This window comes from Poecile atricapillus, chromosome 5, assembly GCF_030490865.1.
Source record: "Poecile atricapillus isolate bPoeAtr1 chromosome 5, bPoeAtr1.hap1, whole genome shotgun sequence".
Classification (NCBI taxonomy): domain Eukaryota; kingdom Metazoa; phylum Chordata; class Aves; order Passeriformes; family Paridae; genus Poecile; species Poecile atricapillus.
In genome coordinates this window covers 19,385,968-19,402,148 of record NC_081253.1, presented here as the reverse complement: position 1 = coordinate 19,402,148, position 16,181 = coordinate 19,385,968, and the positions used below count along the sequence as shown (strand labels likewise).

At 36.8% G+C, this 16,181-nt stretch overlaps 1 protein-coding gene across 1 annotated transcript in view; it reads left to right on the top strand.

The window, feature by feature from the left end:
* The window catches only part of LRP2 (LDL receptor related protein 2), a 113,058-nt gene that overhangs the window by 14,429 nt on the left and 82,448 nt on the right, over window positions 1-16,181 (top strand). Inside the window, exons 2-9 of the mRNA XM_058840621.1 lie at window positions 96-203; window positions 2,127-2,249; window positions 4,664-4,780; window positions 12,250-12,360; window positions 12,482-12,595; window positions 13,064-13,180; window positions 13,984-14,127; window positions 15,533-15,652. Of these exons, the coding sequence (XP_058696604.1) occupies window positions 96-203; window positions 2,127-2,249; window positions 4,664-4,780; window positions 12,250-12,360; window positions 12,482-12,595; window positions 13,064-13,180; window positions 13,984-14,127; window positions 15,533-15,652 (954 nt within the window). The remainder of the gene's footprint in view (window positions 1-95; window positions 204-2,126; window positions 2,250-4,663; window positions 4,781-12,249; window positions 12,361-12,481; window positions 12,596-13,063; window positions 13,181-13,983; window positions 14,128-15,532; window positions 15,653-16,181) is intronic.

Genomic DNA, 16,181 nt, shown 5'->3' with positions numbered 1-16,181 from the left:
AAAGGTGGTGGATAAACTAGAGTTCTTGATGAATTTCACTGTCTTTTTTTATGTGTTTGTACTGCTAAGCTGCCTGTTCTTCTGTTTTACCACAGGATGTGAGCGGGGGCAGTTCCGCTGTGGCAATGGTCGCTGTATTCCTGCAGACTGGAGGTGTGATGGGGCCAGAGACTGCTCAGATGATACAGATGAAGCTGGCTGCCGTAAGTGATACAAATACAGAGCAACTCTTTTGTGATATGAGAGATTAGGACATTCCAATGTGCTCAACTGTACCTCTGATACAAGAATGAATATTGAATTGGGAGAACTACGAGTTGTCATGAGATACTGCAGAATCTATTTGAGTCATATTCCGTGAGTTCATTTTGCTTTGGTACACAGAAAATCAAGTAGTGCTCAGCTTCTAGCATGACTGTAACCTTTTCTTAAAAATCTGGCTGTCCAATAATGCAGTTTCATATTATGACTAATGTTCTAAGTAGAAATGTATTGTATTCTGTTACTGTAGTAATCCCTAATACTGAATGTATATCAGTTACCACCAGCATCACTTGTGCTCCAAATCTTTGGATTTTTCAGACCCTAAACAACTAACTGTACCTACTGTGCCCAAAGTAGAGTCATGCTTAATTGTTTAAAGTTGATTGTGCTGTGTGGGACAACAATTCAATTTTATTCATATGGACTGTAATATCCATGCACAAAGATTCTCTCAAATTGAATGGAAAGGTTGTGAAAATGAAGAATTTCCTTCTACAGTCTGTTTTCAGGAACTTGCCTGTATTTTACCTTCTCAATTCCAGTTTTTTGAGTCTTGTGGGTTGGTGTGATTATCAGCCCACTTACAGATAAGGCCAATTTTTGCCCCTAAGCTGATAGGCAGTGAGACTAATTTCTCTCCATTCTTTTTACACTGTTCTTTGCTGCTTGACCTGCTTAATAATTGGAGGCCATTGACATGGCTTGGCAATCTGATTTGTTGCTTAGAACTTTAACTCCAAAAATCTAGCGTGGTCCTGGGTGAGGAATGTCTTTAAACTGGCAAAACAAAATGGTGCTGCCCCACAGCAATAATGAAAATTAAACTTCACTTTTTTAGTTAATTGTCCTTTAAAAACAATATGTTAATGTCCTATAGGTAGTGGGGCACATGAGTGCCTGAGGTTAAAATCATACTAAAAGATTATTCTTTGGTTCTTGAACAGGGACTTAAAAGCATGTGCATGAAGTACATGTCTGTAGTATGTGATCAATTTTATCTCCCTAATTAGTTTACTACTGATGTTATTTTGTAATTTTCAACTCTAAATCTACAAATTGTTTTAATTTTATCCCTCCATGCTTTGATTAAATTGATAGTTGTGCTTGCATATCATCCCAGGAGCACAAAGTGTTTCAAGTTGACCTTGTATTTCTGCAAAAACTTAATCCTGAGAACAGAGATGGTCAAGACCAGAGTCCTGTTTACTGGACTGTGTTGTACTAGAGATTCTTCCAGGAGTATTAACTAGGGATGGAGTAAGCTGTGACAGAGTTTAAAACATTTATTTTGATCTTGCTCTTTGATGGTTCTCTGTTGTTTGTCTATTTGAAGAGTACAGAGTAGAGCTGGAACAACAATGTTCAGCTTGTTCTGATCTGACCCTCACTTTTGCCTCATGAACTCAGAGGGAAGAATTGTGAGCTTGTTTTGGGAGATCATGTTCTTACCAGGGATGAAGCAACTGAGGTGGAGTTGACCCCTGTGAGACTGGGGAAGCTATTGTGACTCTACACAAAAGTGAAAAAAAGGGCCCTGCCAGAGGGCAGTTAAGAACCTGAAATTTTTTTGGAATCTCCCTTCTAGAGGAGCTTGTGTCTCCAGGAGAGGATATAAGGCTGAAGAGTCTATGCAGGAGTTTACTAAACTGAATTTTGGCTTTGAGCATCCTTTTGCTGGTTCACTTTCCCCTCTCTGGTCTGTCAGTTTTCTTTGATATGTCAAATGCTTTATGTGTTTCATGGAAGTTGCAATTCATTGACACTTGAACCTTAGACCTTCTTTTCCCTTATGCAATTATTTTCTTTGAAAATGCTTTTGGAGATGTCTGTGAAATGACAATTTTTTTCATTGCTTACACTAGCACAACCTACCTGTGAGGGAAATCAGTTTCAGTGTCACACTGATGGGGAATGTATTCCACAGTCATGGGTTTGTGATGATGAGGAGGATTGTGAGGATGGCTCAGATGAACATCAACAGTGTCGTAAGTATTTTAACTTCCAGTGTTACACCAGCTTTGTGAAATAATGTAATTTACGTAGGAGCATATTGAGAACATACAGAAACAAGCCCTCTACACAATTCTGCTAAACTACAGAAGTCTCTCTAAATTGTTTCTAGAAATAAAATAGCCTGAAGTAGATAAAATACAGAAAATACGTCTAAAAAGATGTCTTCAGGAGTTAAAATCTGAAAATTACTCATCTTTCTTTTAATTAAAAAGAGAAAAAAATATAAAGTGTATACTAGTTTTATACTTGATAAAAAGTTTAGTAATTTCAAAAATGGTGAAATATGCATATTACTATATCTGCTGTGCTCTTTGGCTAAGAAAATTCACAGTAGCATCTCAGAACTATATATAACAAAATTTAATTGTTTTTTAGACAACTTTGATATTTATTTGTATATAAAATTTGAGGAATTATCAATAATCAGCAAACATTGATAAATATTCTTGTATGATTTTCAGCAATGCTATTTAGTAGCATTTTTATTTAGAATTAACAGAGCCATTCTTCCTCACAGTCAGAGGAGAAATAGCTATGCTCTTGGTGTCTGGTGGGAGTCTAGTCTTTCATTATCATTTGGATAGCTTAAACTTAGAACATAATTCTGATTATTATTTTCCTTTAAACATGCTAAACAGTGTATTATTCATGTCTGAATTGATGTCTTCAAGTAAAGTGTTTAGTGTTCTCTGTACAGCTCAGATCAAGAAAATAATTTAACAGCCTAACTGCCATAGGCTTTGCTCTTTTCTTATTATTGATAGACAGAATATGTTACTCTGGCTTAGAATTTCATGACTAAGCATTTGAAAGGCTATAAGTACATGCCAAGGTGGTGAGCAGTGAACTGAAGTGATTACTGCACCAAATTGCATTCTCTGCATTATTGCATGACAAGAAAACCACTGTAGTGTTCTGAAGGATGGTTTTTCTTTAATTTAAAAGTAGTATTAAAGGTTACTCTAAGTGATCAAGATAAGACTAATTTATTTTCATTTTGATTGTGTGTATAATTTTTTGATAACTCCTTTGAACAGCTCTGGAGCTACTCTCCAACCCCTGGGGAGGTTAAAATGTTTATTTTGGAAGGATTTTGCTAACAGACTTTGTTTTTGCTTTGTTTCTTGATTCCATCTTCATCCACTGAGGATGGAAAATTTTGAATGATAGATAACTACCTTTTGCTCCCCTCTTCCTCTGAGAAGGTGTCAGCACAACTGCTAGTTATGTTTTAACTAAAGAATCTGTAGATACAAAATGCAAAATGAGCAACAGCTCTGAGTTTGACTTTGGAACTGGGTCACTCTAACATTGTTCATCATGTACTGGTTAATCATGAGTATCAGTATCTAGGCAGTGGCACTGTGCTGCTGCCACTTTTGAGTCATCTCCTGGTATTTGTCCTTGTTATTCTAAAGGGACCTTTATCTCAGTGTTTGGGAAATCTAGAGTTGATTTTCCTCCTTGAAATATTGAAAGTTTTTCTTGGGAAAACTAGCTGACAGCTCTGGAAGTCATACATACAGAAATGTTTTACTTTACTGTCATGCTCTTGTTTTACCTCATGACACTAGTATCCCAGTAGCTGATCTAATTTTGGGAACTGCTGACAGACGGCTTAGAGAGCCCCTGTGGAGCAGCAGATCACAAGATGCCAATGTATAGGTTGAGATGATGTTGAGATACAACATGAGCTTGAAAGAAACAAATGTGCGGGTGGCAGATGGAAGGAAAAGTTAGTAGTAAGCTTGCCCTTCAGCCATATCTTCACAGATTCATGTTAGTTTGCCTAAGAACTGAAAATGTAATTTAGCTGTAGTGGAATCAAAGTGGGATTGAACAGTTTTATGTGGTTGCTTTTTCGTGACAGCTGTCAAGAGAAGAGACATAATCATTCTCAATCCTCCATTAGTTATGTATGCAACTATTCTGGACTGTTGTGGCCCTGGCTATATTAGAAAGCATTGCCTTAACTCCAGCTCTGCTGTGTTTACATTGTGACATTCCAGTTGATGGAATAATCTATGGTCACCGACAGATTTTGACCCAGCAAATAAAATAAGAGAAAACTTTAAATCAGTGAAAATTGGTAATTTAATATTTTAGGAAGAATAATTATAGGGAGGTACTTTTTAACCTAGAGGTCAGTTCTTTAGTGGAGAAAAGCAGTGATCTTGCAGCCTACAGGAGCCCTCCCAGAGCTATGCTGTCTGCTATGCGCTTGTCAAGTGTTCTTTAATCCCCTTGAGTACACCAAGATACAGGGGAGAAAGTTTATACTGATATTTTTGAGAAAGATGAAGTAGTTAAAGAGGAAGGAAAATATTTTTGCTCATAAAAAGTCTTGGTTGATAGGAAAGACTGATTGTGTGCCTGTTTGTTGCAGCGGGAAGGACATGCTCAAGTCAGCAGTTCACGTGTTCCAATGGACAGTGCATCCCGAGCGCGTACTGGTGCGATCTAGTGGAGGACTGCACTGATGGAACAGATGAAAGAGTCTGCCGTGAGTCTTAACTCCTAGCATGAGATCTGGTTTCATCTCATCTCTCTGTGGCATTTTAATACATTTGTAAGATTAAAGGGCTTGTTGATAGACAGGATGACCACAATATGCTTTTTGTTACAAGAGTTTCATTTCAGATTCTTCTGTGTATTAGAGCTGATGTTCTGATACAGATCTGATACTACAGAACTCAAGTGCAAACTGCCACTACAGGATCAAGTCATATTCTTTCTCATTGTCTGAAACATAATTAATATTGCACTGTAAAAAGGCAACCATGTTTAATTGGCTTATGGCTCTGGGACACTCAGAGCTAACTCTACAGAAGTTTTTCATGTTGTTTTTGCATACTCCATATGAAATCAGTAGTAGTTACAGCCTGTACAGAAAAGCAACATTTGATTCCAAATGACTTATTTGAGGAGATTTGATCCTTTCTAAAGCATTTTATTCTAGACTGCAGCTTCCTGTGGAGATGATTTAGTCATATCGTATTCAGACAAGTTATTTATATTGTGCCAACAAAATGCAGATGGACAAGCAGTTTTTTTTACTCTAACTCCCCAGAGTTGAGGCGGCCTGTCTGGTGACAGTCTCCCGAAATTCTGGCCTAGGCTGAATACTGATGGCAAGGAAAGCTGGCCATGTTTTTCAGAAATGCTTTTGTCTAATACCTATACAACAGTGTGTAACAGGCATGTCTGTTCATGGTTAGTCTTAAGGAAAACTTCACACACCCTGAGTGACATCTAACATATAAGCTACTATTGCAGCTGTTAGAACATAGCGTGCCTTTGGGAAACAGAAATAACTGTAAACTTGTCTTAGAACCAGACCCAGGGCAGGAGGTGGGGGAAGAGGCTGGGGTGGTAATGGATGGACAAGGAGGTAAGAAATGAAATTTTGTTAATGGCTTTGCTTAAGGGAAAGAAGGGCATATGCATATGCTGTGTAATGGAAGACTATATGGTCATCTGACTGCTAATGTGGTTTATCCTTGACTCACAAGTAGCTAAAATTGTCCCTAAGTAGAATGAAAGGGGATTTAGGACTGTATGATACTCTGGAGTAAAATGTTGCTAAGTCATCCAGCTTGGAATTTTTCATGTGATAGACCCATAACCACTTCTGAAGTCACCAATACAAATGGCTAAAAGTCAAGATCCAAAGTACTCCATCTCATTGCTGGCAGAATATCTTCTGTAGATTGGCATTTTTTTATCTTAAAGTTTAGAGTAAAAAATTAAGTTAGTAACTTAATTTAGCAAATCTGTCACACATGAAAAAAAATCCCGAAAAAAAGATATCTGCTTTAAAAATGTATTATCCATGAATTAAAGAACTGGAACTGCTGAGCATCTCTGAGAAACTCGTGAGTAGTCATTGAATACAGTGTGGAACAGCCAGGTGCCATGGTAGGATTATTAGAATGCAGTAAATCTATGTCAGCCTGGGAGTAGAGTCCTATGGATACTTAAAACTCTTTTCAAACTAAAAGCTGCTGTGATGTTTGAAAATTGAAGTACACATTTTATTTCATGTTTAACATTCTCAGCTAGGTAAATTAATGAAGTACATATTTTATTTCATGTTTAACATTCTCAGCTAGGTAAATTTAAAAGGCAGTTAGGAAAGGGCCCTCTAGATATATTAACAGTAGCACTCTGCTGCTGTGGGGGAAAGCCAATCTTTGCTGCATCAGCAAATAGGCCCCTTGACTGCTGTGGGGGCAGCATATTTAGTGCCAAGGAGAGGGACTGCCTCCTATCATTCAACAGCCTCTACTCTGGTTTATTAGAATACGTGTTGACAGTCCCTCTGAGGCAGAATAATAACTGTGACTTGGAACCTTGAAAGTAGGTTGGACGAGTTTAAAGAAATGTGACAGTGCTGAAGACAAGAGAATCCAAGAAGAATATAATGACAAGACTCTTGAGGAGGGCTGGTCAATTTTGCTGCCTTTTTGTCTTTGCAAGGCCTGGAATGTTCAACAGAAGTCATAAAATAAAATTTACAATTTGGTGATTTTATGATTAACTGTATAGTACAGATTAGTGTGATTTTTTGGAGCAGATTCTAAGACTTGCTTTGAATGTTCATTTTTCCCTGTGTTTGGTGTATTTCCTTTTCCACATTATTTGATATAAACACATGCAAGAGGAATAATATGATTTTGGCTTTTGCTTTTGTCACTAAAATCCCCTTAGTTTTAATTAAAAGTTTTCATAAATAAAAACAAAACATCCATGAACAACAAAAGAATAAAGTTATTTATAATTGATTCTGGTGTTTCATGGAGCATAACAAAATGCAAACTTAGGTCTCTTTACTTATGCTTTGCACTCACTCATCTATCTGGCAACAGATTTAGAATGTAAAGAAGATAAAATTTTATTCCTGAATAAGGTACATTATTTAAGAAAGTAGTCAAATGCTAAATGTCACCAATATAAAGTAAGTCTGCAATTAAACATGTAAAAAACCAGAACAAAGGAATTCAGAGCCTTAGTCCATTTTATTGCTAATGGGATTAACAGCAAAGAAAACTACCCATGCAGAGGCTAAGATAAACATCAGAACTATGCTTCAGCTACAGGTCATACAATTAGTGCACTGAAGCTGTTTTGATTTTGTAAAATTATGGCTTTTAATTTTTTAAAATACATGTATCAGTCAGTTTTCTAGCTTTTTTGAATAGTCAGCAGCTAGCAAATACTTTAATTTTAAAACTTTAGAAACAATAAAATGGCAGACTATTTGGGGTAGCAAATGTTTTTTGGGAGTAGGCAGCCAATACTGGTGTAATTTTTCTGTTACATACTTTATTTCTTTCAGTTAAGATAGAATTGTTTCTCCTGTCTCAGCTTCACAGTTGAAAAATGAAAATCCCAGCCATGCCCATTTTGCTTTGCTATGACAGAGTAACCTTTCTGGATACTGCTCTGGCAGCTGAGCGCTGTGCTGAGGCTGTGAGGGAGAAAGGGGCAGTACTTTAAAGACATACTGTTCAAAGCTAGTGGGCTGAGTGTGGGCCAAGATGCACTGAATTTTTGATTCTAATTTTAATGTTGAGTTGCTGCCATAGGTCAGCTGCCTAACCTGTGAATTCCTGCCTCTTGTTTGCTGTGCTAAATAGCAGTTGTGGTCAGGAAGTGGGCAGTCAGCTCTGGGATTAATTTGCAGAGACCAGAGTGAAAGTGAACAAAGACCAAAAACTGAAAAGTCCATAATGGATGTAGTCCAAGCAAGAAGAAAAAGAGGCTAATATTCTGGATGTTGGACAAATTACATGTAGCAGCTATAGCACAAGGGAGAAGTTCAGGCTGAAGGAAATATCTCCTTCAAGAAGAGTTTGGGACAGGGAAGTAGCAAAACTGGAGCAATCTAAGGCAGGCAGCCAAGGACTAGAGTCTCAGGGATCAAAAGCAGGAGCCAAGGCCAGGAATGAGGGTCTGGTCTGTCTACCAGCTCTGAAAGTGTCTCTGCTATGAACACTGCCTGGTATCATGTAGCTCATAGGACTCTTGGGTTTGGAGCAAGTCTCCCTCCTGGTGTCTCTAAGTAGGCTGTGAGCTTTCTGGGCAATGCTTTGACCACTGTGAGGTGGTGACTTATGGCAGTGAATCAAAGAGTTTTAATTAACTTTGTTTTGTAAAATGTTTTTACATTTTGCAACAAAAGACACCTGTTAGTAGGAAATTGCCCTTTTCCTTTTACTTCTAGTCCTTGTAACATGGGTTAGGGTTATGGAAGCTTACACTGCTGACTGTGTGACAGAAATCAGCTTGTGCTGAATCAAATATTAGTTGCAATTATTTCCTGTTGCTGTTTTTGTATGGATTTATTTCCAGCTTGCAGAACAGAAGCGCTAGGCAAAGTGAAAAATAATGTAGGTTTAGCAATTCCTGTGACATGGGTTTCAAACATCTTCCATGTGTCCATTGAAAGATGCCATTTAAATATGTTCACAGCTGTTGCCCCAAAACAGTTAAAAGGTGCTTCATCTGTCATTTGTGCTGGTGTTTGCCAGTTATTTATATTTTGCAACTGAAGTGTTGGCATGCATCAGGGAGACAGATTGTGTGGAAGTATTTTGGCTAAGAAAATGCCTGAGGGGAGAGAAAGAAGAGCTCCCTTTCTTGCTGACCATTGGAATGAACATAGGTGAAAAACATTCCCCCTGTTTCACAAAGCTCACATTATCTTCTAGGAATTTTCATGACTACGGAAACATTTCTTTTTAGTTTTCTGTAAAATTAGCCATAGGTTTTTGGGAGAAGAAGGTTAAGGAAGCGGTATTTGTGTTGGAGGCTATTGACCATTCAAAACAAGATGAAAGAAAATAGTGTTTATATTTTTTTCTGTCTGTTCACTTTTCTCTTAATGTCTTCATAGTGTCTCCTTTCAATCTCTTGTGCAGCTGTATTCCCACAGCTCCTTATGTGCAAACTTCCTACCTTGTTATCCTTTTAACTCAGAACCTTATCCTTAATTTTCTGCTCTTTCTAGTCAATTTGTCACCAATGTAGAAAGAAAAAAAATTCCATTGCCTAGAAGTGAACCCCTTCAAGTCATCCACAGCACACTTTTTTCATGTGCCCCCTACAACAGAGACTGTATGATCAATTTCTCTGATATCAGTTCTTGCACAGCTGAGGGATTTTATACTCAAATGCACTAATCTTGGATCAGCTGTGTACAGAGAAATCTTAGTTTAAATAAAAATTCAGATAAAAGCTAGGAAATTTTTGCAAGCCCCAAATACAGTGGCTGATGTAAGACCATTCCACTTAAACTTAAAATGTCGTGATACTCACTTTCCAACTTCATTTGCTGTAGACATTTTCATTAAGCTGGATTGTACAGGTTGTCAGTTCCTCCCCTCTTGCTGCCAAGGTTCAGATTCTTTTCCTTTTTAGAAGTCCCCATTTGATAATAGAGTAGAAGAACTAAGCTCATGGCTAATGTTTTCTAAATTTTGGAGAGAAAGAAAGTTTAAGTCCTGGGTTTTTGCAATTGCAGGGACAATCATTTCTTTGTTTTCAGATATCCTAGTATTGTTATGAAGTTCTATTTTGGCTTCCTTCATTCTCTCAGCATTAAGCCCTCACAGAAGCCAGCATTTCTTCCTTGATTCTTTTACCTTCTCTACTTCTCCTCATATAAAACTAACCCAGGTACTGAGGAACTGTCCTGATGGCACAGATGCTCCTGAACCATACACTGCATTGGCTACAGCCTTTGGTAGAGCTCACAGCTTTGCCAGTTTTCATGAGGCTTAGTTCTTAATGCCCCAAATAACTAAAACAAATTTATTAAAAGAACATGCTATAAGGTGCAAAGAGTACAATCTGCAATGCAGAATGGAATGAAAAATATCTTTCAGATCAGTGAGCAGCTGTGATCAGAACTATCATTTACTAACCTTGGTCTTTTGACAAGGGATTGGAGATGGGATTACCTGTTCAGAGTCAAAAATTAAATTAATCTTCATCAGGCTTTTCAAAGAATGGTCTTGCTTGTGCAAGTACAATTAAAAGAAATAATCTGTACACTAGTTTTGAAAAGAGAAAAAGGAACAAAAGCATTTGTTCACATTTTAATAAAACACCAATTTAGTCAGAATGTATATTTTGATGTATCTTCAAAACATCTTTACTGATGGCTCTTCTTGTTATTTTTTTTATAGTGATTGTATTTATACAATCCACTAGACTTAATAATATAATAAATATTTTGCTAGGCTGAGGGCATTTCCAGGTCTGCTGCTGGAGAGAAGACTTTGACAAAGTTTCCCTTCTTGTAAGGGAGTTTAATATAAGCTTGAGAAAATCTTATTACTGGCTTGATTGTTAGTCTGCCTGGGCATTCTTGAAGAAACAGGCAGTGCAAGGCCATGGGTTCAATTGTTTATTTGCTTGACATCAGTCCATTGGAAACAGTTTGGAACATCACTGGAGGTATTTCTGTGACATATGAAGGAAAGAGAGGAAAGTTACAAAACTATCTATTATATATGCCATGGAAGCTTTTCTACTTCAGTGCATTTACAAGCACATACCCTGTATTCTTCCTTTTCTTCCATCTGCCCTATATTCCAGTGTATTGCCATAGCTGTTTCTGCTGGGCCACAGAACTCCTGATGGTTCCTCCCTGTGATGCCTTCTCAACTTTCAGACAGTGAAAATAAAAGAAATGTAAATGAATCATTTGGGAAGATAGTTTGTCTAGACTTGTAGTGGACATGAAAACAGCTACTTAGTCTCACATTTTAACAATTTAACAGTTAAAATTATATAAGCCTCTTCCATAGGTGATTGAATTTTTGTGGGAATATGATAATACACAGAACAGCAGAAGCAAGCAGAACAGTTTGCCACTGTCTGGAAAAATTGCAGGTTTCTTGATATCTACTTGAAGCAGTTTTATAACCCATGTTTTGGATTACAAGAGTTTGACTGAAAATGTGCCTAGGTGAAAGACTTCTCTATCTTCTTTATTAACTCCTAGAGAAGTAAAATGGGATAAGAATTCATAATGCAAATCTAAAAGGTGCAAAATATTATTTGGCTCTTCTGTGTCTTGAGTTCATTTATCTTCTATATAGAGACAAAGGTTCAATAAATCTAAGTTCTAAAATTACCAATTCTTTGCTTTCTTACTTACCATTTGACCAAAAAATGTAATTTTTGTCTACATAGCAACAAGCTGAACTATGAGCTTGTTCTCCTACTCAACTCTAGTATGTGCATATGCTTAATTTGTTGGATACTTGACTGAACTCACTGATTGTTTATATGTCTAAGTGTTCTCAGAATTAATATTAAGTCATTTGAAGCAATCCCTTGTATTTGCCTGTAGGTCTTCTATATAAGTAGAATGTCCAAAACCTAAAAAATCATTATTTCTGCAGAATCTGTTTTCTTTTGTGAAGGAGGAAGCAAGTAATAAAAACCGGCAGTTCTAACATTGTTCATGGAACCCGGAAATTTAATATCCTTGGCTTAATTGGAATAAAACCATAAAAACCTGATGTCTTTGAGTTTGAGAACTCAAGACACTTGAAAAGGACCTAGGAACTGTAAATTTCAGGAAATCCTTTGCTATCTCAACACTTTTATTAGGATCAGGACAGTGTAAAACAGGTATACATAAATAAAACAAATGTTCACTGCTTGCTTTCCTTTTATGTTACATTGCTTTCTATCATATTGTAAACTGTCTGGGTTGCAAATCTTTTTGGAGTATGGGAAGGCATTTAATTTTTCTCTTATGCAAGATTTGGTAGCATCCATCTAGAGGATGTTCTTCAATATCTGTTGGAGAAGACGATATACTGTATAAATAGACTACTAGAAATGGACTAGTAATGGACTTTTTCCTTTAAACCAAGATATTCTGTTGACACTAGATGGATATGACTCATTATAGTCTAACTTCATGCTAATGTAAAGGGTTTTTTATTTTAGACTACCCAAGATGTGAACAGTTGTCATGTGCAAATGGAGCATGTTTCAATGCAAGCCAGCGATGTGATGGCAAAGTTGATTGCAGAGATTCTTCTGATGAAGCTAATTGCAGTAAGTCCCCTGTACGGAGTGATCCCAAACAAATTTGCTTTATAGACGTTCTTTTGGAGTTAAACACTGTAGTTTTCTGACAGATTTTCTGTATGTGTTTCTGTGCTAAAATCTTTTTCAGCACATGGATGTACCAGTACACAGTTCCAGTGTGCTAATGGAGAGTGCATCCCGCGAGCCTTTATCTGTGACCATGATGATGACTGTGGAGATAGGAGTGATGAAAACTCTTGCAGTATGATGCTTCTTTTTTTTCCCCACTTTCTTTAACTGTTTTACTAAGATCTGGTTCAAGCAGGTAGCAGGAAGCAGACTGCTTGGCTGTACAGCCATCAAAAGCTAGTCACTGTTCCACAAGTACTCTTATACAGAAAGATGGAAATTGCAATGCTATTTTGATAGACTGTCTTTGCTGCTAAGTTCCTGGGTATGTAATTTCTATTTGAATTTGCTGGACTGACAGTCTGGTTCTTAATGCTTATAGTTACACTTACGTTGTTGTCAACTTCTTAATTTCAGCATGAACCAAAGGTAATTCATACCTAAATGAGAAGAAACCAGCAGTGTTTGCAATATATACAAAATATGGAACTGCCTAAATTTTTTAGGAGATATAATATATTATTGTATACGAGATAATATTGTTATTTTTAACCTTTTAGATGCTTAGAGCAGTTAGATTTTCTTATGTTTCTTTCTGTAGCTTACGCAACTTGCAGAGGCAACTTCTTCACTTGCCCAAGTGGCCGTTGCATTCATCAGAGCTGGATTTGTGATGGAGATGATGATTGTGAAGACAATGAAGATGAAAGAGGATGTGGTAAATGCTGTTGTTAACTTCCAACATAATACTTGTGGTATTTTCAGAGGAAGATGACACTAACCTACATCTATGACATTTAGACCACTCAAAATGTTCTGAATAATTTAATTTCATTTAAAACCTTAGGATTCCACCTTCATTTTTATTTCTTTTTTTAACTTCAGCAATATTTTTGTTGTTGTGTGTGTGAGAATTATTGTGATACTGGATATGATGCAAACTAATTTTTACATATAGCAATACATATATTTTTTCTTTCATATTTTGTTTTGGTTCTTCTGCCTGTGGAGATTTTTCAGGTCATCTGTTAAGAGACATGAGGCTTCTAATAACTAAAACCCACTGATTCAAAATGAAATTAACTCAGATCCTGCCAAGATTTGTCATATAAGAAAGAGAAGCTTTAATGAATGAAAGTGTTAATGAGATTTCTTTTTCACTGGCCTTTTCTACGACGAACATTTTTCTCTTTATCCAAACAGCATTTATGTGTTTTGAAACCACAAAACTGTAGTTCAGTTTCTGGTGCACTGGGTAGTTTAAAGCTAAATGGTGTTACCATTTCTAACAGAAAACTAAAGGGATTCATGTGTTGTCTACCCAAAAATTGTTGGCATTGTAGTTTGAACTTGGAAGAAAGCATGACAAGTATAGATAGTGTTACTTAATAGTCTTTCTGAGCTGTGTGCAAGAAACAGAAACTGATTATCAAAGGATAGAGATGCTTTGGGAAGATGTTAGAGAAGAAATTTTAATATTTGAAACATACTCTTCATTAACCTTGTTTTTCTTTTCCATAGAAAGTGGTCGCCATGAATGCTACCCAGGAGAGTGGGCCTGCCCTGGATCAGGGCATTGCATTCCAATTGGGAAAGTGTGTGATGGAGCTGCAGACTGCCCTGAAGGAGAAGATGAAACTAACATCACTGCAGGCAGACACTGCAGTATGTATTAGAATGAAAAGCTTACACAAAATAGCAGAAACGCCAGCACTGATAGCTTTTTACATTCACCTTTTGTCTCCTGAAAAATACTGAAATTTCAGAAGCTCAGTATTTTCATTGGCACTGTTTAGACTGGATGATCTGAAAGAGGCATATATACTGCAAAGAGACCATTTATTTTTTAAAATTGTGAAATTTCACAAATAAGGATTTTAAATTGCTCTTCATACCCTAAAATATGTTCACAAAGTCAGGGAAAGGTGTGCTATATGCCTTCTTTGTTTGAATATCTGTTTGTCCCTTTGTGTAAGTAAGAAGTAATGATTTGTGCTGATCAGAACACAGTATGGAATCAGTATATCCTAAGCTTTGACTAATTCACTTTAAAGATTAGGATTTTAGAAAGTATATTTTTAACTATGATGTCTGTTTCTCATGTTAGTGGTACACTGCATTTTTTCTGTTGGAGGCAATGAGCCTCCAAAAGTAGAGAGAAAAGTAATTTCTCTCAAAAAGAGAAAGTAATTTCTCTCTAATCCTACAAATATCAAATCCCTCTGAGGACAAGGACTGGTGTATTTTAATTTCTAGGAAGATAAAAATTCCTAATAAAAAAATCATGCTTTTTGGAACAGGAGGGCAGAAAAAAATAAGAAGAAATGAAACCATTTTGTAAAATGGCACCTCTTGCTTTGCTGAGTGGTTTGATAGTTACAGAAGATATGAGTTGCAAAGCAAGACATTTAACAGAAGAAACTGAGGAAAAGGAAAGTGCTGACTTTCACCTCCTTCTTTGTCAAGTGTCTTACAATCATGACTTATTTGCCTGTCACTGAATTGTTTATTAGTAGAAGGAAGAGAAGTGGTGACGGAAAAAAGAGAGAGCAAGAGAAGGAAAAGATAAAGTACATTTGTCCATAAACACAATGCAAATAGTATATTCTAATACATTGGAATGATATAAATATTCTTCTTAATATAACGTAGTGGGGGTTTTCCTCATAGAGGAGTGAATGATGAGGTTATGTGCCAATAGATGCAGCTCAAGGATATGTTGCTCACAAGTAGAACCAGGGAAAGTTTCGGTGCATTGCAGATAGCTTCCTGTGGTCACCTTTTCATACAGCACTTACCATTGGTGGTACATACAAGATTCATGCTTATCCTTTAACTCTGCTCTAAAAACCTTCTCTTCTGTGTTCCATGCCCTTGCCTGCATATAGGTAAATGTGTGTGATTTTGTGGAACTTTGTACATTATTTTCTCTGCAGATTAATTTTAATGAGCTGTACTTGAAATTGAAGGCTCATCATAAAAAAGACTTCAACTTTGTAACTCTTAAGAAAGCAGAAAACTGTTCTACTGGTAATAGGTGTGTTTCTGAAATATTTTATTTGCGTTTCAGACGTATCACGCTGTGCTGCGCTGAGCTGCCAGTATCGCTGTCATTCCTCTCCATCAGGAGGGATGTGCTATTGCCCTGCAGGATATACGATAAGTAACAATGACAGTCGTACTTGTATTGGTGAGTAAAGTCCAGGGATTATAGATATCCAGTACCTTCTCACAATCCATTGGGAAAGTTTGGATTCCAGGAAGGTGAATTAGTTTGAGTTGGGTGGATGTACTGGCAAGTAGAAAATCTCAGGAGTCAGCAAATGCATGAAAATTTTAGTGGCACAAAGGCAGCATAATGACACAGCAACAAATCAGAGAGATATCAGAAAGACCTCTTTCACTTTGACCTAAAGACATAGTGACAGCATGATTAGGTTTAAATATGTACTCTTGGATGGCTGGTTTATTATCAAAAGTTTTTACTGGTTTACATAGAGAGAGATTGTTCCTGCCTCAGTGATGTGTGCTGCATGCCTGGAAAAAGTTAATGATGTTGAGTTGTTTGTTACTTTTGCAAAGTGTCTGTATATGAAGACAGCAGAACATTATATTTGAAAATAAATAAGGTGTTTTGTATTTGCACTATGGAAAGGCTGTGTCTTCTGTGGGGTTTCAGTATATACATAATTTACATGAAAAAGAAGAATATTTACAAG